General features: G+C 42.9%; 1 protein-coding gene across 1 annotated transcript in view; it reads right to left on the bottom strand.

Annotated features, from left to right (window-relative positions):
- map3k22 (mitogen-activated protein kinase kinase kinase 22) overlaps positions 1 to 21,264 on the bottom strand; it is a 42,741-nt gene extending 21,477 nt beyond the window's left edge. Inside the window, exons 1-7 of the mRNA XM_080050041.1 lie at positions 20,861 to 21,264; positions 12,733 to 12,816; positions 11,952 to 11,996; positions 6,326 to 6,435; positions 4,700 to 4,737; positions 637 to 736; positions 219 to 335 (exon numbers count right to left, since the gene is read on the bottom strand). Coding sequence (XP_079906167.1) covers positions 219 to 335; positions 637 to 736; positions 4,700 to 4,737; positions 6,326 to 6,435; positions 11,952 to 11,996; positions 12,733 to 12,751 — 429 coding nt within the window. The 5' untranslated portion in view covers positions 12,752 to 12,816; positions 20,861 to 21,264. The remainder of the gene's footprint in view (positions 1 to 218; positions 336 to 636; positions 737 to 4,699; positions 4,738 to 6,325; positions 6,436 to 11,951; positions 11,997 to 12,732; positions 12,817 to 20,860) is intronic.
- Between the last annotated feature and the right edge of the window lie 857 nt (positions 21,265 to 22,121).

Genomic DNA, 22,121 nt, shown 5'->3' with positions numbered 1-22,121 from the left:
CTGATGTAAAGACTTAAAGGTCACATGGTTATTAAAAGAAAATGAAGTCATCCAGCTAAGTTCCAAATAACTATCAACAAATGACTAACCTGTTGTGGTCCTGACACGGTTGTTATGGTTACTATTTACACTCTGTAACAAAGGCACAATGCAGTTTGCACTTCAATCTGAAGGCACTGCAGTAGTCTTTTAAAGAGTGCACGGCCATAGGGACTCACATGGTTGTTCTTGGGGGTCTTGAGCAGGATCCTGAGCAGCCCGTTGGTCCCTGTGCTGCAGCCCAACGTCAGCACGGCCTGGTCCAGGTCCTCCTGGGTCTTCATGGGCAGCACCAACTGAAAAGGAAAAGAAAACAGACGGCACGTGACCTTTAAATTACAACCCATTGTTCGGTAATGATAGTATGTATGCGTGTATGACGTACTATAGATGTTGTTATGTTGTTAAGGCCTTGCTAATCTTACTCAAATATCAGGCTTTCTCTATGTGGTTTGAGATACTGAACTGGTTTTGTGAACCGATGCAATGAAAGCCAGATGACGTATTAGCCGCTTTGTTGTTTTTTCTAACGTTTGATAAGGTTCATAAAAGCGGCCAAGGATCTTATCCACATGTCCCATGTGTTTGTTTTTGTACCTCCTTTTCCATGAAGAACATGTCCATCTGCTGACCGAAGGCCTCAGTCACTTTCTGCACTAGCTCCTTGATCTTCAGCGGCCTCTGGAATGGGATGATTCTGGGGAAGTGGGGACAAAGGCAGAGCAGGGCAGGGTCAGAGGTCGGAGACAGAAGAAGCCGCTGTTGTGTCTAGCTTCAAAAGCAAGACTTTGAAAGCATGCCTAGCTGCTTGTAGTTCACAGGATTGTTACAACTTGTTTTTTCTGAACATGCTCAAGACACATATGACAGAGAGTAGAAAGAAAAAGAAGGGGGTGGACAGAAAGAGAAATGGAGTTATGGAGTCAGTGGAACCAGACCTTCCCTATATATTATTTGACGCTTGACAGGTTTTTAACATATGGTTGGACTGGATGGCCGTGTAAGAACGTCTTCCGAGGCAATTTTATGCAAGGTTTCTATGGTAATGAGAAGGAAAATAGACAGGTCAGCTGGGTCAAGGAAGGGGAACAAGCTGATGCTAAAGAGGCCTTCATCAATGCAATGAAAACAGACAGAAACCCCCCACTATGTATATGAGTATCTTATCTACTGTGCCACTGAGTTTGTCTGTGCCCGTCCCGAGTCCAAAGCTTATCAGCAAGTGTGTTTGTAGCGCAGTGTATATATGGATGCGTGCGTGTTTGCAAAACTCTGCATGCATGAGTGTGCTTCCCAATCAGTGTGTGCATCGGAGCCACTGTTTCAACACCAGCGGGCCTCTCCACTGAGCCCGCACAAAGGCAGATGGGAAACTTCCTGAGAGGAAAAGGGGGGAAGAAAAAAAATCTGGAGCGGCAGCAAAAAAGCAGCAGGATGTGTGTCTTTCCCCTCCTCTTGTTTAAAAAGAAAGAGTGACAGTGAGAGATACAGAGACACGGAGATATTTACAGACTGCAAGAGAGAGAAAATAAAAAGGAAAGAATAGAGAGCATGTCTTCTTCTTTATCCAACTGCCCTAACTCTCTGCTTTTGAAGAATCCATAGCCCCACTTATCTCTTTATGGTATCCTGATAAAAGGGAGCTGTTTTTTTTAATCACATAATTTCCTCGTTAGAGGCCAAAGCTTTGCCTATCTTAATGAGGAGAGGATTCTGGGAAGAGGGAGGGCTTTTACAGATCAGAGGCGAGCAGCACAGCTAAACGCTCTCCATCTCTGTTTACACTCGCCCGATGATGTGTCCGATAAAGAGCTGGAGGGATGTGGAAGGGGTATTGGGGGGTGGGGGGTGTTGTATGAGGATGCTGCTCCAAAAGATATGGCTTTCCTTCCTCTCTGCGAGCATGTGGACGCACAGATTTGCAGAGTAGAAAGAATTCTTTCACACATCCCCCTGTCTTTCTCTTTCTCACGTGGACACAATCACAATCACATACACACAGAGAGAGAGAGAGAGAGAGAGAGAGAGAGAGAGAGAGAGAGAGAGAGAGAGAGAGAGAGAGAGAGAGAGAGAGAGAAAAAAAGTCTGGCTCTGTTCCTTTACTCTCTGGCAGGAGACCCTGAGGCAGAGCCAGGGAGAGGAGGGGGGAAAGACACATCTCCTATTTCCTGCCCCAAACCTTCAGCGCTTGCCAATGAAAAGAGAGACTGTCCAATTAGATTCCATTGTGAACACACAACAGTTATCCTGACTCAGGGACTCCTCAAGTGCTGTGGACGCCGCTCAGATACGTGTCATCCACACTGGTGCTGCTGCTTTGTAATGTGATCATACAGTTAAATTGAATAAATAAAATAAAAAAAGGCAATAAGAGCTCACCTTTGTATTCTACAGACTAGATTGAAGTTGGACGATTTAAATTAATTGTATCGTATAAACCTGGTTATAAGATTCTCAAGCTGATTTTGATGAGGGCTGAGAGATGGATTGCCTTTCACAAGTTTTTTCTTGCAGGCCTATGTTTTCTTACTGTGCTGTGAGTAACCCTTGCATAAAGGGGCTCAGACTAGCTTAGACTATTAATGCTATTTTACGTTGTTTTGGTCGATAATATGTTCAATGTACCTAGAAACATAAACATTAAAACCTGCATTAAGTGTTTGTTTTTGTTTTTTGTCTCTTGGGGTAGTGGAAATAAGTCATAAACTCAACATTGACATATTTTCACATTTTAGGCTATATTGGCTAACGTGTTTGCAAACAGTTGCCAGCAGATACAGAGCTAAATTAGCCTGAATTTGGGAGTTGTGTTTCTGTCCACCTGATGACAAGGTTCATAATTCACTCTTCTTTTATGTCTGTTTTTGTTCTCCACCAACTCCCCCCAAAAAAAGAATATAGCTGTTAAATGGCTAAACGGCTAAATGCTCAATTACGCTAGTTGGCTAATTGCTTACTTAGTTTGACGACCGGACCACTTCGTGCTGGGCAAGTAGTGAACAGTGAGTTTTTTTGTGTGAAAAAAGATGCCTATTGGTGAGAGCAGCGAAAATCTACAAACGCATTGAAGTAGCAGATCCTAAAACCAAAAGATGATGCTAAAACATCCCGTAGAGCTGACAGGAAGTGCGCAGTTTGGTTGTAATTTGTTTATGAATGACCACTTTCATACATCATAATGTGATTCATTGTTCATATAAAATGTTGATTAAAGACAGTTTAAATAGATAAATAAATATAATATTAGTCATGCTAATGCTAAAATGTCATGTTATTATTCTGCCCTTTTAGGTAACAAACTCAGGATATCCTACTGATTTCCAAAGCAGGCCCAAAATCAAAGTGGAAGCGGTCAGATCTCGGGCAAGCATAACATGGAAATGGCCTAACTAAATACTAAGCTAACATGACAAAAAAGAGAGAGAGAGGACAAGGAGAGAGTGTGATATAAAAAAAATGCATAAAAATAGCTTTGGAAATCAGTGAATTGCGTCTTCCGGAGAGAGCTGTTGTCTGTTCTGAGGGAGCAGCGTGTTGCGAGGCAAACTTGTGAGGAAGAGAAGGAGACTGCGAGACGGAGGGACGCAAAGAGACAGGAACATGAAAAACTCCTCTCTATCTCAGCAGTAGCCAATTAGGGCTGTGAAAAGAGCGGCCCAAAAAGAAGCCGCATTTCAGCTGGAGGAGCGAAGCCGTTTCCCCTTCTCTTTCTCACTCCTGTGGCTGTCTTAAATCAAAAGTCTTACTGAAACCAATGCTGGTTCTCCATCGTCTATATTCTAATGAATCACGGCAATTATTCACGTGGTTTCTGGAGTCTTCCTCCAATGTGTGTTGAACTAAAACACTACACTCTTGTTTTTTTTGTCATTTTTTCCCCCCTAAGGAGTACAGGCTGTCTGCGGGTTACTGAAACGCCGGGGTGTAATGGGGACAAAGTATGTCTGTGAACTTGGCCCTCTCCAAGGAAATGATGCTCAACACCGAGAGAGAGACACACACACACACACAGCGTCCATACATGGAAGGATGGAGCTCGTAATCCCCGGCGTGCACAAAATGAAGCGCCGCGCCAAATAAAGCTCCAGTTCAAAAAGATCTGTTTATCAGACTGGGTGCCTTAGCTTTTTCAAAGTGCTCTATAATGTGGTAAACAAAACTGTAAGGCACCTTGGCGGTAAACACTGTCTCCAGACGGACTGAGTGTAACCATGCTTTGCCTCTTGAGAAACTCTGAGGCTGGTGGTGGTGTGAGGGAGGACAGACGGCTGCAGGGTGAAGGACAGAGGGGGGAAAAAAGCACAAGAAAAACAAGGACAAGAAGATGAAGTATTAATTTGGGGTGTGCCTGGAAGACTGGACACTGAACTGAAACACTTGGCGCACTCTGTCTTTTTTTTTGCTCACTCCCTCTCTCTCTCTCAATCCCACCCCCCCCCCCCCTTTCAAACATCCCATCCAAGTCTGAGAAAGGCCGGCGGTTAAATGTCAAAGCAGGAATTTTTTCCTTCTCTTTATGCTACACTTTGGCGCGTTTGATTTCCCCTAGACACAGATTCCCAGGCATGGCAAAGCATAACAAGAAAAAAGGATCCGAACTGAAGACATTAAGGCTTGGACAGAGGAGCAGAACAAACAAGGACGGAGGGTTCCGACATACCGTTTTTCTCTCTCATGCTCCAGCTTGACTCTTAAATCCTGTGGAGAGGAAAAATAACAACAGAGTGGGAGTTATGGAAGTGGAAAGTTAAAATGATTCATGGTTTGTATGTGGGATCTGGGGGGCTGCTGGATACACGACAGCGATAAGCTGGACAAGGAATTAAAGTGACAAAAAGCTTAGGGTGATACATGTTTTGTAGCATTGTGGTGGAATTTGGTTCTTCAGTACAAAGACAACATTATTCTTCAACTTGGCTCAAAATGTTTCAAAAAAAAGTATGACACTATGTGAGTTTTTTTTTCTATTTACAGTCATTACCAGTGGGAGCAGGAATCTGGAGGAGACTGCATGTCTGCATGAACTAAAACTGACATTATATCAGTGCGATCGATTGGTGAAAGAAAGAAAACAGGGGTTTAACCCGACTAGCAGAGGACAGCAGCACTCCAAGCGAAACTCTCTTTGCGTCTCACTGTTTGTTTATGTCTCATCATAAACATCGGTGTTTGGAGAGGATTCGCCAATTATCATTCCACAGAGTTAACAAGACGCAGAAGGAAACGACTTCAGAGAGAGCCACAAGGTGATTGAGACAAATTAAATCCTGGAGGCACTGATGTTTTCCGTATTCAAAAGCCTCGAAGGAGAATGATTATCGGTCCGAAATATTTGTCATTATTGATGATTTCTAAGCTGATCTACTGAGGCCATAAATCGTTATCTTTGTAAGTAATGACTTTGCTGAAAAAGGTCTTTATAAATCTAGATGGTATATTTTAAAAATCTTCCAATACTTTAAAGTGAAACCTTGTTTATTGCTTTGTCAAAATAGACCAAATGTGAGTGAACACAGCACACTGTCCACATTAGAGTCTGTGAAATGAGATTGAATTAGACTTGAATAAGCTCCTTTCAGGCACAGTGCAACCTTCACCTGACTTTGGCAGCCATGAGTGATCAGTAGAAGGAAAGAAAAAAAATGCAAAAGGGAAGTGAGGCAGTGTTTTGTGATTTGTGTAATCCCTGAATGACAGTTAAAGTTAAATGCGCCACTGTACTTCTGGTATGTATGGTTAATAAACTAAAATCGAGCATGAGTGTGTGTGTGTGACAGCTTTAATGTGATACTGAAGCAAACATTCATTCACACTAAGCCCTCTGCTGTAGGCATGAAAGGTGGCCGTAAAAAGTTTATAGTTTACACAGTAGTTGAGGTGAAGACTGAATTCCCTTCGACACAATGGATTCCAATGGTAACAGTTTTAAGGCATACCAATCATGCAACAACAACAAAAATCTGAATATGGCAAAACCAACGCCTCACATGCTGCAAAGATGGACGTAATGGTAGAGTATTTTAATGACTCTTCCGAAAATAAGTAGAATAGAGAGGTTCCAGTGGATGCTTCGACCTTACACCTATGAAGATTTCTCACCATTCGAAATCCACTTCGACTAGCATGATCTGGAGCTGACTGACCACAGCTGGTCTTCTCAGTCAGAAATAAAACTAAAAACCCATTTTTAGCCACCAAACACGCCTATTAGATAAGAGGTTTGTGTGGTATTTGGTTAGGGTCGTATCACTTTAAATGCAGGACAACTGGATGCCCATGTGTGTACCTGTCTGTAGAGTAAGGTTCTGTTCTTGGGCTTGTGGCTGTTGTGCTGGGTGTAGCAGCGACCCAGGGCTGCCAGGTCCTTCATTATGGAGTTAAGCGCCTCCTCGTCGTCTGCAGACAGAAAAATGCATGTTAGTTGCCTGTGCGATCACTCCCACTCTCTTTGAAGTAACATGAGAGGAGCTGAAACAGAGATTACCTCAACTGTAAGATAACTTAGAGCTGTTACGTTGTGACAGAAGCTAACTATGTGACCGTTTCGTTGACACTTAGAGCATCATAGAAGAGTGATGATGATAGCCTTATAGAAGGTAACCGAGGCCCGGTTTGATCTTTAGTCACAAGGCTTGCATTGGGGCTTGTGATGGCTCATACCAGAGAATGAGGCAACAACCTGGTGTGACACTTACATCCTGTTCAGATAACATCTGTGGAGTTTCCACTACTGAAAAGAATCCAGAAAAGAATTCTGCCTTTCATGATCATGACAAAATATTCAAAATATGAAAAGAGAAGACACATAGAAAAGGGAAAGTTTTCTCTGTACAACACTCCTACTGGACACATCTTTTCACTATGATAGAAGGTGAGTATGGGAAAGACTTCAGATTATGTGGATAAACCTTGCAATTCTAATAGCTCTCAAACCCTGCACTCTGCATACAAAATCTGTGAAAGAGCATAAGTGTTTAATAATGCAGCGTGTGTGCGTGTCATGTGTGTGTGTGTGTGTGTGTGTGTGTGTGTGTGTGTGTGTGTGTGTGTGTGCCTGTCACAGGGGGCAATGCAGTCGTGAGCATCCTGGGGCTCGGTTATTAGGTGACTTCAATATTTCAATTGATATCAAAAGAGCGACTTCAGGAAAATAATTGTTAAATTGCAATTTGGCAAATTAGATCACAGAGTGGCTGCAGGCTTAAACACAGAGTCCACTTGACTCTGATGGATAAATCGGAGGCTAAAAAAGAGCAATTCGAGGGCATTTTAAATTCATAATTCACTCCTCACATGGTGACAAGTCTGTAGTTCATTAAGCTCTTAAAATTCGTACAGAAAACCTGCAAGAGGTACAAGAGTTCGACACTGCATCTAGCCTCTCACTTCTCCCACTTTACACTGCACACACTCGAAAAAAACAGACATACCCACACTCGCATGTGTAAAGGGGGCAATCAGGCAGATGAGTATGTCAGGCATTACCATATCAAGAGGCTTTTATAGAACCAATTATCTGAGTGCGGTGATTACAATATAAAGAAGAGGTTGTTGACCTCAACTCCTGACTGCCTGTCAGATTGGCCCCGACTGCATTCATTATACACACACACACACACACACACACACACACACACACACACACACACACACACACACACACACACACACACACATTTTTAGTACTTTATTTGCGCCCACAATTAATAATAATATACATAAGGACACAAATGTCATAGATGCAAAGTTTTCTCCGACACAACTCTGAAACGTGGCCAATGCCAGTCAAACAGCTGATATTATGGGTACACACAACACCTTCTCCTCCAAATATGGCGACTGCCAATGATGGAGGACACTGAGCAGTATTTGGCAAGCTGTTTTGCGCTTGTTTTTGTAAGGCCGACAATCCTAAGACCACTAGTGACAAGCCTATGCACATGGCCTAGACTGCCAATTCATTATACACACACACACACACACACACACACACACACACACACACACACACACACACACACACACACACACACACACACACACACACACACACACACACACACACACACACACACACACACACACACACACACACACACACACACACACACACACACACACACACACACACACACACACACACACACACACACACACAGCACCTGCAGGAAAGGAAAACCGCATTCTTTAAATGAAATGGGATCCTTGTGTGTTTGTGTGTGTGTGTGTTTAGGGACGCATCAGACATTCCGATACCTCAACTTGGGGTGTCTGTCTGGCGATGCTGACTCCTGATCCCATTTAAGTGGTCTCTTTGATCCTAATTCAGGACCTGTCTATCCCGATGTGTGAACTAACTAACTTATTGTGGATTCAACTCAATTACATTTTTTTTAAGAAGAATAAGTTATTTTTTTCTTCTTTCGAAAGTTGCACATTTCACTTTAAATCCAGCATTACATGGACGTTTCTCCCCTTGCTTCACCTTTATCAGTATTGTGCTGTTTGTTCACTCAAATGCACCTCTGGTCTCACTGCAACCATTGAGTCATTGAGCCAACATGACCACATCGGCAGCTGCCCACAGAGGTGGACGTTTTTCTTTATTTTGTTATGTTCCCAAATATAGCAGCGGGTGTGAAGTGAGGTTCCGGCGAAACTTCCCTCTCCACTGACCGCCACACTCCCTCCACTTACGAGAGGAGCTAAATACGGCGGAGCGATAAGAAAAAGTTACACCCACAAAGTCTCAGCCCACAGTGCAAACAGTGACAAGAGAATGGGAGAGCGCCCAAGGGGGGAAGACGGATTTTCTTGTAATTTATGATAATAATAGTATTGGATGCGTTATTATGTCAAAGCAACCAAACATAAACGAAAAGACTGAGAATTTAACATAATAATTAGAATCAATCAAGTAAGCACTCTTCCTATCAAATACATTTGCTTGCTGTGATTGCAATCTACTATGGAGATTCCTTTCTGTAACAACAACTTTATAACTTCCGTGTGTGCGATTGTTTGATTGGGATAAGATCAGGTAATCTGGGAGACAGGTGAGCCACTGCTGGTGACTTCCTCCACTCTGCCAGAAGGAACAATTGAAAGGAAAAAATGGAATCACACCTACATTATGTAAACAACTCGCATTGCACCACAGTATCGACCTGAAAATCCCTGCAAGGACTGCCAGAGGAGGACGGCTGGTTAAAATGTAAGCTGTCAGGCGCGGCAGATGACTAACTGCCGGGGCCTGTCCTCTCTCTCCGAACAGGAAGGAACTGAGTCACACAGTCTCTGGTCTGAATACAGAGCTGGGGCCCTAACCGCGTTATTCCACATCAGGAAATGATTGGATTTTTGATTGAATCAGTCCCAAAGACGGACACACAATGGGCCAAGAAGCGTTTGGCCACGGCCACTCAGTGACCACGTCCAAATGAATCAACTTTCTGATGTTGTACAGGACAAGAAAAAAAAGTGTGCAGGATTTGAGTCAACAGTCCCAAACCACAAAGGAAAATCCTTTTCTAAATATATAAACACACTTGTATGATTCCTAAATTGTTGTCACTTTATTTTCTGTTGATCGACCAATCAGTACTTGAGTGACAAACAAAAAAAACAACAACATGCAAATTTAACAATACCCTGATTTGAGGCAATTTTACATGTTGGGTCATTTGGCAAAAGAAAATCAAATCCAACACAACCTCGATCTTTATTTCCCATTATCTCTACAGGCTCCGAGCGAGCTCCAGCCTGGCTTGTGCACTGGCAGTCAAGGATACAAAACAAACAACACTGGCTCTGCGTGTGTGTGTATATCAGTGCATGTGTGCATCTGTGTTTAAGGGCCTGTGGGTTAACAGTGGAGAGTGGGAGGGTCGGGTGGTGAAGGGGGCAGGGAGAGTGTGAGAATTGCGTGGTGGCGGACAGGGCTGGCTGCTATTGGCCGCCTATAAATTAAGTTATTACATCATTCGGGCCTGGTTAACGGTCCGCTGCCAGGCCCCGAGGTCGGCCAAGGCAAGGCTAACCACCAGCAACCAGCTCACAGGGAGCAGCCACTCAAACCAGCTTCAGGCAGAGAGTTTGTGCTAATGTCAACATGACAGAGAAGGGTCGATATATTCTGTCCTGGTATGTGGACAGACTGGGTCACCTGCACATGATTTCCTGTGCTTTTTCTTGTGCCTTGGCTAAAATGTGACTAGCATAACAAAAAGGGGGAGGGGGGAATTCCAGGAAGCTGAGTGGATCGAGCAACATGACACAATGGAGGCTGATTGCCGGGCATTGCATCATCGCTCTGCATTTTTCTCTTTTTTTTCCTCAGGCAAAAAGCTGAGAACTGTGAGAGTGGCAGGGGGTGAAATAAAGTCTGAACTCAAGTCCAAGATAGTGTACATAACTGCTACTACTGCTCCAGCAGGTGGGTGCAAGTACTCAGCTAAAATAGTTTGGGAGTTGAAGATACAGACGCATGCTACAGCCCCAAGAGCATTTGAAGAATAACACTGGTTTGAAGAGGCCAATACTGCAACTTGCAAGCCAAATAGCTTTGTGCAAGGGCCAACAGCCAGCAACTCTGTGTGTGTGTGTGTGTGAGTGTATGTGTGCGACGTGTATGTGTGCGTGTTTGTGTGTGTGTGTGTGTGTTTCTGTGTGTGTGTGTGTGTAAGTGTGTGTGAGTGTTTCAGGCAGGCTGCCTGAATGAAGACATTGAGGGGATTTCCTGGTGCCGAGAGACACATCATGGCAAAGGCATCCGGCAGGATTAGCAGCTGGAGCCAAATGTGTCCTCAGTCTGCATCAGCACGGACCCAGCTCTGACGCACATGCTCACTTCATGGATAAGCACACTGGCTATAATAAGTAAAAGGGGCACTCTCAACTTCACACACCTTGCCATTTGGACGAAACTGCGATACAGCTCATTTAACAGCTAATGGGTGTAACGAATAAACCCCACAAAGTTAATCTTTCACTAAGAATAAAAACGAGTCTGATGTAATGCGGGCTATTGTGGGCGTGTGACAATAGTTGCACAATTATGTGTTTGTGCAAGGTCTATGCCGAAAGTCTTTTCATTGGGGAATGTCTGCAAACATTTCCATTCAATATCTTAAGGCTGTGACGTTCCTTCTGGTTGCCTGTTTGTGCTTGTGTTCCACTACACTGACTGTAATAACAATTGTTAAGTGCTCATGAGGGCTATGTTCACTTTTTAAAAGTTAAACTTTTTTGAAATATACCTTTTTATTGTTTTTGCTAAGTTATTTACAGTAGCTTACTCTAATGTTTCCACTTAAATTATATAGCTAGAGTTCATTTGGGCAATTAGCTAATTTTATCAAAAAGTCAGGGGGACTGGGGTAAGGGAAACAGCAAGCCAGTGTTCTCCATGGTCCAAAAACACACCTAATGAAGCCCACAAATAGACCGGGTCAGAAAATAGCTATGGCAAAGCTTATTCCCTGTCCTCACAAATACATGACATTAAAAGCTTGGTGACGAAAAGAGACTTTGCCAAGATCTGCTAATATTAGCAAAACAGGAACATGTTAGTCCAGGTCAGTCACAATAACATTAGCTGAGGTGTTTCCTCTGCCCTGGCGTTTTGTTTGTTTTTAGGATTTTACATGTATTTAATTCAATAGAAAGTTAATGAAGAAGGGGGAAAGGTCATTATTGAACCTTGGACAGCTAGCTGTTTGCTCCTGCTGCCAAACTCTAAGCTTGCTCCTTGACGCACAGACATGAGAGTAGGTCCAAGCAAATTTTAGCTGAAAAGTGAATAACCTTTATTTTCCAAAATGTCAAAAATGTCTGCAGTTTAAAAATAAATAAATGTAAATACTGTATATATTTAATTTTTTTTAACATCTGAGAGCATTAAGAGGGTTTACCTTGCGAGTTCCTGTGCTGTCCGGGTCCATTTTGGAGACCGTCATCTGTGGAAACAAAAGGCCACATTTTTTTTTGGATCACAGAGGAAAGAAGTTAAAAATAAAGAGAGCCAGGGGGATTGCATTTGGTTATAGTATTGTGTTTAGCTCTGAATGGTGAGAATAGTACACAGATATTGATTCAAAATGTGGAGCTTTGTTTACAAAGGTCGGGTAGCAACAGGTTGATAATGCAGCTCTTTCAGACCGGTCCGCTGCACATGCAAATATAGCTTGCAAGAGAACCTATTGATTGAGTAGCATTGGAAGGAGGAACTCAGTGCGTGTGTGTGTGTGTGTGTGTGTGTGTGTGTGTGTGTGTGTGTGTGTGTGTGTGTGTGTGTGTGTGTGTGTGTGTGTGTGTGTGTGTGTGTGTGTGTGTGTGTGTGTGTGTGTTTGGTTTTGAATATATGTAGGTATAATACAAGTGTAATACTGAAAATGTGTAATCTTTACATTTTCTAGGGAGATACAGTATGTGTCTTCCTTGCTGTCCATATCTGGATTAAATACAACAATCAGAAAAAACAACAATGTAAAAAGACCAAAACAAGTGTGTACAATAACAGGCCATCTGGAGCCGTTAACAGCTTTCTCACACTTTTCCGTTCTCTTACATGTGTAATTTTTCCTGCAAGAGGATGTGCGAGGGGTGCCTGTATACGTTTGTGTGTGTCAAAAGTTTCTCTGCGTTTGTGTGTACACTGCAAGGATACCCGCTTTCGAAATACTACTCACTCACCCATGTTTACTGTCATCATCGGGAAGTGGCCCTGTTGAACTTGAGCGCAGAGCTCAACTTCTCTCAGCAAGCTAAGATTTCATCCTGAGAACACAAAAAAAACATATGTATAAAAACAATGCGTTTTCAACATCCAAGAGCTGTGTCACTTTCCCTTGTGCTTGCCAGTTCACATAATATTTTTGCGATTGCACGAAAAACAATGACAAAACAGGACGCAGGCGGTAGTCTTAAAACAAAGCTTTTTTCCCCCTTAATGTCAATGTCCCTGCTTTTGTTTTTTACTTAATCTTTATTTAACCAGGATTGTCTCCTGAGAATCGACATATCCCTTTTTGGAAAGTGCAAATAACACAAATCCATCTAAATCCTGTGAAATGTATCTTTATTGTGGAACCACAAGCCATCATCGGCAGAGGAATTCCCAGTGTCTGATGATGGAGCAGCCTCATGCCCCTGAGATCCCATGGTGCAGCAGCAAGGCAGGCGTGAGTACTTCAAAGACAAAGCCTGACCTCGTTATGCATTAAAGTCAGTTCTAGCTGTTACATCCCATGATAAGGTGACAAAGAGAAGAGTCTTTTAACTCTGACAGACGTTTGTGTTGTTCTGCGGATGATAAGTATTGATCAGCAGAGAAAATGCAGCTTGTACTAAAATCAATCTCACATAATATGCCAAAGTATTGTTTCATATCGCAGGCCAGTGAAATGTTTACTCTCCCTAAAATTTGATGGTCACATCCTGTAACAGCATAATTGCGGACGTTCCACAAGCACAACAACTTTTTCTTTAAATACAGGCTAAGCATAAGGGGAACAGGAACTCTAGAAACAGCTACAACGTTCTATATTGTATTCTATTTTCATAAAAACAAAACAAAAAGCTGGTGTGTTTACAGCCTCAATCACAGAGCCAAGTAAGGCTGACAAATCCAAAGCTGCAAGTTTCACAAAGCCAAAAGAGGCCTTTTAGCGCTATTGAGCTAAATGTAAGACCCAATCAAAAGTTATGCTACCTATATTGTACAGAACAGCAACCATGGCAACAAGTAACAAGTCATGGACACGCATTGAAAAAGACCTGATCAGTTAATTTCCTCTTTTTTTCCCAAAGTTTGCTAACGTTAGCTCACATCAGGTCATTCAAGATGTAACTGTTGGTGAACAATGCGGCAACAATTATTTAAATATGAAACATAGTGTAACACACTGCTTGAAAGGGAAACACACAGAAAAAAGGGGGAAAACAAATTAAAAAAACAATATCTATTTATAAAATGTACTGTAAACTTGTACAGCAGAGTGCATGGGAGTCTGGCCATCAACAGACAAACACACATCTTTGGGAAAAGACTAAAGAGCCTCCAGAGAGATTAATAACAATGTTCCCCAGACATATTCTGTCTTTTCTTCTTAAGGTGACTTTTTCTTTTGCTATCTCCAGTGTCCATGTTGCATGTGTTCCTGTGTTCTTAAAGCTTGTGCCACTGTGCAAAGTAGTGTCTCCTTACCATTCAGCACAGACAAAAGCACTCCAGCCTGCAGAGATACTTTCTCTTTGTGTCAGCCAAAAAAAAAACTTTTCATAAAAGCAACAAAGACAGGCCACTAGAGCAACATTTACAGCCGGAGGGGCAAAGTCACAGGGTGCCAGCTGAGTTTGAACATGAGAGCGTGCAGTATGCCACTGTCAGTGGCACAAATCTCAAGAGCTGATGGATTGTAAAGCTTAAACTTTGAAGCGTTACAATGGTGAATGGGCAAAAGAAAAATTTAAAGGGGGTCAGCTTTCTGAGAATAGGGTGCTCAAAATACATCACACTGTCTCCTACTATGTTTTTACAGTTGGTACCTTTGATATACGATAGCCAAGGGTGAGGTGGAGAAGGGTGTGATCTTGCTGTGCTAGTATGGTGCTGTTGACCACACATGAAAGAGCTGAAGAGCGGCCACAGGACAGGTGGTCTCCTAGCACCACGTGGGATGGTCCGTTGATGGTCCGAACACACATGGGGGCAGATACAGGAGCCCCCAGTGTCTTGTGCCAGCTAGTCACCAGATGGCCCATCTGTTTCGCCCCTTTGCCCAGCGGGACGCCGGGCTAGTGGTGCCCACAGATCGCCAGCCCACATCCCCACACGCTTCTTGGCAGGCGGGCCGATGTGACAGCCCCGCTCGTTGGAAGATCACATGCCAAAATCACCGCTCGCACTCTTCGCTCTGCAGCCAAGAAAAAAAGGCTGTCCGCCCCTCTCCACTGGATTATGAGACAAGCCTACAAATGTGAAGCACATCCAAAAAGTTCCTCGAAGACGATGACGCACGTCACTGTCAAATGTGGAGAACATCAACACACGGGCGGCCGGGCCAATGTTTCACTGGCAGAGGCCTCTCCTTTGTCACATTATGAGGACTGTGCTGAAATGACGGAGGAAGGTAATTAAAAAGAGGACAGCAGATGATGGGATTTCCGACGAGGGTTTTAGGGGAATTGTCAAGACCCAGACGAAGCAGAGCGGGGCTCCTCAAACCCCATGTGTGGTTTTATTTTTATTGGATTGATTGAACAAGAATCTCAGCCCAAACTGTGAACACCAGCACGCATATATGCATGCGCACATCCGCTAACCTCTTTCAGCACTGTTGCATCACTCTCTACCCAAGCAAACAGTGTCATGTTGGCTATAGATCTCCCAGGGAAGCTACCCCCTCTTTAGACTAGAGCAGTGGAAGGTCTGCTCTCCAGCTGCTAGGAGTCTGACATCACTCTAATGGAGTCCCAAAGTAATTGCCGTATCAGAGGTCAACTTCTAAACTTTGCAACATGCCTGTTGGGCTAACTGAGTTTACATTTATCCAGCACAGCCTGTCTGTAACAGCCATCAATTACCAAAATAGGCAGTTCATGAAGAGAGTCACAGAGATCGGTAGGTGGAGAAGACAAAACTGTGGGAGTTTCAATAAGGACATGCACTGTCTTGGCAAGATTTGGCCCATCAAGGACTTTTAAAGCTTCAATATTAACATTTTATATTACGTTCCTCATCTGACTCTTGGTGAGAAATAAACTAAAATGTCCAACTTTTCCTTTAACTAACAATCCTGCATATGGCATTTAAAGCATGCTATATTTCAATAGTTGGTTTCCATCCAAATCTGGGATTGCATAAAACTAGACAAGCTCTTGAAACTTGCTTAAGTTGTGTAATTTACAACACAAAAATCAAGTCCATATTTTGTTAAAACAATTACAATCCATGTATTGTTAACATGATAACGTAGGCCTTGCTGTATTCAAAATAGGTCACATCCATCGACTGTATATCACAGGCCTGATATCATTAAGAGACAGTGAGCTGCATGGTCACAATAACTGGTAGGCCGTCTGAATTACAACGCCGGCAGGAAGTGAAAAGTGATTAGTGAGCCACGGATACTTAGGTGACTTACCCTTTTTAAAAAGGTCAGTGGCGGGGGTGTCCTGTCTGCTGAACGTTTTCCAAAACTGGACTGTGGCCACATGAGTCATAAGAGTTATACAGGCTGATTCTGGGAAGTGAGACAATACGCCGTGTCCTGCTGAACACTGAGCATACTGAGGTATTTTCTATGCAGGGACCCAGTGGAGGACTTCTGGGTGGTGGTAGGAGTGCATGGGCAGGAGAACAAGTAATTATTAAATAGTATACCAGCAAAAGCAATGACATTCCAATCAGCCTCAGCTGTACATTGTGGCTATTCATCAGATTCAGAGGCATCTTGCAAACTTGCCTTTTCAAGTCCCTCCTACGGGTGTTGCTATAACTACAGGATTAGTGCACATCTCCTTGACAAGCCAGACTTTCCTTGTGAAACAAAAACCTTTATCTGCTAACCATCACCATGTTAGTATTTGTAGAGTGAGTGTGTTAGCATGCTAAAGTACACTCATAAAGCAGCAAGCGTGGCTGTATGTAGGATCAGGTATCAAAATAGTGCCATATAAATGATTGTGTCCAATTTCAGAAAGAGGTGAAAATAGCCAATATATTTCGAAAATCCAAAGAGGCACCTTAGAATACATTCTAAATAAATTCAGGTTAGCTTACAATGGTAGAAATCATAAGTTTAAGCACTGTTTCATAGCTTTAGTTCGTAACCAATGGAATTCCAAGGAGACAATAGTCACTTGAAAGGTAATGAAGGGGCAAATAAGTAGTGGAGCTGGATGTTCTATGTTAACTCAATCCATTGGAACCAATCAAACTCCAGTGTAAGAGGAGCCTCTTCAGTGAAAGTGATGGCTCTATTAGCTCCGAGATAAGTAGAGCTGTCTGCCATTATCAACGACCACACAACACTGGCTAAAAATAGCCAAATGAAATGAAGGAGTGATTCTCCTGCCATCCACAGTACATCCACTCCCTGGATCACTACAAACCAGGCTCAGCCTCCTGGGAGGAATCTAAGCACAATCTGTAAAGTAAGCTGTATTTTCCATTATGCGGTGACGTGCTATTACAAGCACATTCATTCATTGTGTTTCTCCACCCAAATGCAGCCATGCAGAGACAACTCATAGACTTAAACCCATTTCAGGACAGAAATGTCAAACAGCTGTGGTTCAGGGAGAGGCAAAAAAGCTTTTCTGCTTTGCCACCAAAGGTTTATCCATGAAGAGTGTCTCAGTTGTGGGCTTTTGATACTCATGGGGCTGAGTGAGTGCGACAATGAAAATCCAAAAGCAATTTCACGATTGAATTTCAAGAGTGCCCCCGCCCCCCCCCCCCCCCCCCCACCGATGTCATTTAACATCTCTGCAAGAAACTACAAACCGGCCTCACTTAATCTATAAACTTATATTTGAGCACAGCAAATGCAATCGGAAACAAGAATGCCTGGCCAGTTGCGGTATTTCCAACAAAGTCGTCTGGCAGTGTGTTGTTGTCTATCTGGCTGTCCTTGCAGGCTCAGGGTCTGCTGTTGCTGATGGCATTGTCCTTACGGTCAGACAAGCCGTGCAGACAAAGCTCAATCAGGACAACTTCCTCTTGGTTTCTGGAGAGGTGGGGGCTGGACCTTACCACACTCTCACAGATAAACAACGGCGACCCAGACTGACTTCAGAAAGCAGTCAGACCCCGTCACATTCTCCACACTTTGTTTTGTGATTAAAGTTGTATAGGCCACTTCCATCAGTTTTCACAAAATATATATGGCAAAGCAATAAAAATGTTGTAAAGTTTAACAAAAGAAAACACCGTAAAAGCAGACCCTTTCAGTACTACCGGCCAGAGACATCACTGTCAGTGTTTAGTGCTTTACGTCATCTTGGGTGTGCCACATGCAGGCAGCTTCACACACCTGTATTTGTGCAGTGTCAGTCTTTCTTCATTTCACGTGAGCACAAGCTCTGTCACAATGTTTGGATAGAAATGATTTGAAAACTGAGATCTTTAGATTCTCACATCTGAGACAATCAGAGAACAGTTCCGAAGACACTCCGACATTTCCTACAACTTTGTCAGAGATGAAAGGCGAATCCTTGCCCAATTCTAAATATAATATCTGTATTCGTCCCAGCTCATTGTTCACTGTGTTCTAACCCCTCTCTGCAGCTGAGAAGCATCATGCCTCAACTCCCTTGCTTCACCAGAGGGATGGTATAATGCAGGTCGCTGGTAATTGGGATGTGCCAGATACAGTGCCTGGCAATCAGGCCAAAGAGCTCAATTTCTTGTCTTGTCAAGACAAGACAATCTTTTTCCTCTCATGCTCAGAGTACCCTGGGCCATCTGGCAACGTCTGAGAGGGCTTTCTTCAGTGTGTTTTACAAAGGAATGGCTTCTTTCTAGAATTGTATATCATCCACAAAGCTCCGATTGATGCGATGAGAGCTGCAAAGATGGTTGCCTTTTTTTGCCTTGTTCGTCTTTCTCTGTATCATTGGAACATAATGGAACCTCTTCCAGTTAGTCCGTTCAGTGCAACATCAAACTTTAAATGGTTTGTTGTTCCCCTTCTCTGGCTATATGTTACTATGGCTACAGTATGCAATGTGTGGAGCTCTTCAGAGACTTCCATTCTTAATGTATTATGTCCACTGAACTGAATTTGGTACCACATGAACTCTACAGGTATCACAATGATGTTTAAAGGAAACCAGGATGGTCTAACCTCTATTTGAATCTTTGAAAACCTGTTTGCTTTGTTATTGTGGTTCAATAAGACCGGAGAAAAAAGAGGAAACAACAAAGTTAAGTTAGGGTACTTTATAAAGTAGAACTGCTTATGAAAGAAAGAATGCGTGAAAGAATGCCAAAAATCGAAACCAAGATATCTTGACTTTTAGTACTGTGAACGGGTCATGCTCTTGTCTCCTATTTCACACAATGCAATCAATAGAATTCTTCTGTCAGACACCTCCTGACCTGATAGGTAAATTCCTGTCTTTCAAGCTCAATACCTATGGTTTGTAAAGCAGGCTTTCAGTAAGACTGCAAGACCACTAAAAAAGTATGTAAAACATGGAGGTTTTCAAAGGTTTTCCAAAGCCACCGATGATCAATGATCTCTGCTGTCTGACATGCTGTGCACACTAATTCACAGCATCATCCTTTGTCATGCTCGTCTCCAAGGTATGACACTTCATCACACCTTCTGACAAACTTTGTTTTGTCTTCCAGTGTAACCAGGCAACGTCCACAACAGATAAAAGAAGCCTGCTTATATGAGTCACAGACAGTGACCTTAGACCTCCAGCTCCTCTGGTCAGTGGGAGTCTGGCAAGCGGATGGTTTTCTGTGAAATCTCCACGACTTCACACTCCTCACTGAAGGGACAATGTAAGGGTCCGATCAGGACACTCAGCTAATGACTCGCAAAAAGGGGCCAGCATGAAATTGACCCGGGACTTGACAGCGGGGTGTTAAGGAAAGTTAATGTACAACCGAACAGGACAAATTTCTCTTTGATGTTGGCTGCAGAGCTGGATGAGTAGCACAGCACAAAACATACTTAATAACACTCCTGTCAAGAGTGAACACTCACAACCACACAAATGTTTTCTAAGAAGCTTTTATCAGAATTAAATGAGGCACCTTGAAACTTCCCCTTTATTTATTTACTTCCCCTTCACATAAACTCTTGTTTCAGACCCATTTCCACGTTAGTCCCCACCAAAACACAATTAGTAACCCGCCGTTTCTGCTGTCTCTGGCTGGCACGTTTTGACTGTGGGATCTAGTCCTGTTATCAGCCAAATGGATTGTTTTGCTTGAGGCACACCAACCATATCTGTGGGCGGGTTTCCACTTAACAGTTTGACTCTCACTTTAAGGCTATTTCTGAGCCCAAGGGGGCACGCCATTGCGCTGATAAACTCATCCGTCAGTCGGTCCGCTCAGACTCCTGCGAGTGCAGTTCACATTTGATTTGATTTGATGAACACGATGGCCTCATTAAAATCTAATTTGGCGGATTGGGTCTGTCGAGGGCCCCAGCATGGACTCAATGGACTTTGTAAATGCATGCATAGAATTGCACCGGGAAGTTGTGGGATGCTTTTCAGGACCAGGGCCTTCAAGAAACACTGGTTTTAACAGACTGCTGAGAATCACAAGAGGTCTGGAAAACTGACAGGGAGAGGGGGGGGAGGGGCAGAAAGGATTCTGAATGTGAATGAGTCTGAAAGCAAAGGATGACAGTGACTTTCCAGAAATCACTCACACCTCCAGACAAGCAGTACCTATGCTTTACTGATACACTGTAAAAAAAAAAAAAAATTTTGCACTGGAAATACCCACTGATCATTAAATGCAATGTATTCAAATAACAAGACATGAGTTTGTCCACGTTAAAACAAATAGGCTATAGGATGAAAATGTTGTCCTGTACTTCTTCATTCGAATCAACAGAAGAAACACTTGTACTGAAAAAGATGTAGGGCTCTCCAAGTAACAGTTTCCACTTGAAAGAGGATCCTTTCAGTCAACAACACACAGCACATGCTTCTAACCTAAACTACAAATGAGCACATTTAAGTGTCTATTTCAAAGGCCTGGCATTACCAAACAGGAAATTACAGTCTAATAATCTCAGTGACTAGCACCAAACAAATGGACAAAAAAAATCTACTGGACTCTTACCTTGTTATCTATGCGTCTCCATGTTTCTTGCTGTGGCTGCAGGATTTATGAAGACGAATTAATTTCGGCGAGTGTATGTTATGACAGATTAAGACGACAGAAAAAGCAGGAAAACAAGAAAAATCCCAACAGATGCAGAGCAGAAAAATCTTCCCAAAACAGTCGGTCTGATATCCGGAAACTGCGCGCTGTACTGAAGCGCAGAATTTTTTTCAACCAACGCAAGATGTGCTCAGGAAAAGGTCTCCTCTTCTCCCGGGTGCATAATCCAGAGCTGAGTTTCAACGGGACGCGATAAACTGCAACGAGGAAAGTTTTTGTTAAAGTATTTTCTTTCACCCTGCTCTTCGCTTGTCTCCACACATACTACATAAAGCGAGGGGCCGAGTTTGCATTCTGCCTTGGAGCTGCGCCTCTGATGTCAGCAGCAACGTGAGATCCAGGAAGTGGTGACGCTCTCCGGTGGTGCGTTTGTTTCCAAGGCAGCGGCGACAAAAAAGTAAAAGGGCAGGGAGCACCTCCCCCACGTGGACACCTGGAGCAAGTGCTAGTGTGTTTACTTTATCTTATTCTGCCATCTTCAATTGGTTTGGAATCTAAACTAGATGATATGAACACAGGTTTTCAAAATGGGCCCAATACAAGAGAGGGTATTTTATGTATTAAAGAAAATAAAGAAAAAAACTAGGGGGGAAAAAAAATGATTTACAAATCTTTATTTTATTGGCATTCTACGGAAGCATAAATCATTCACTTGATGCACAAATATTTTGCACGAAAGTTTTCATGAAGAAAATTCTGCTCAGTATTTCTGAATTAACGGCATTTATTCAGAAAAACTGATTACATTTCTTCATTTCAAGTGAGTTAATTACAATATATTACACTCAAACAAAACTGATCATAATGTTAAACATATATTCATATATGTTTAAAATAATTTGCAACTGCTCAAATTGCAGGGACTGTAGTTGACAGTTTTCTTTTTGTCAGGACGCCACATCCAATTACTCCCCATTAGTGCAGCCAATGTGTTTGTTACTGCTTTGTCTTGATTCCAGTGGGGGTTCTAGTAACTGTACCCACCATTCAACCGTCCAACAGCAGAGCTCCTCTTGGCACAGTTTGAGCAGACAAAGAACCTAGATTGTCCATTTATAATCCCCAGTGACCAAAATGTCCTCCTTTTATTGTCTTCAGTGGCCAATATTAGGGAACTAGGATCTTGCCTGTGGGTAAGAAACCTGTAACATCTGTCAAC

The sequence above is a fragment of the Ammodytes marinus genome (genome assembly GCF_949987685.1).
Source record: "Ammodytes marinus genome assembly, chromosome: 21".
Lineage (NCBI taxonomy): Eukaryota > Metazoa > Chordata > Actinopteri > Uranoscopiformes > Ammodytidae > Ammodytes > Ammodytes marinus.
The sequence above is the reverse complement of the archived record's forward strand: the minus strand, read 5'-3'. Positions and strand labels throughout refer to the sequence as shown.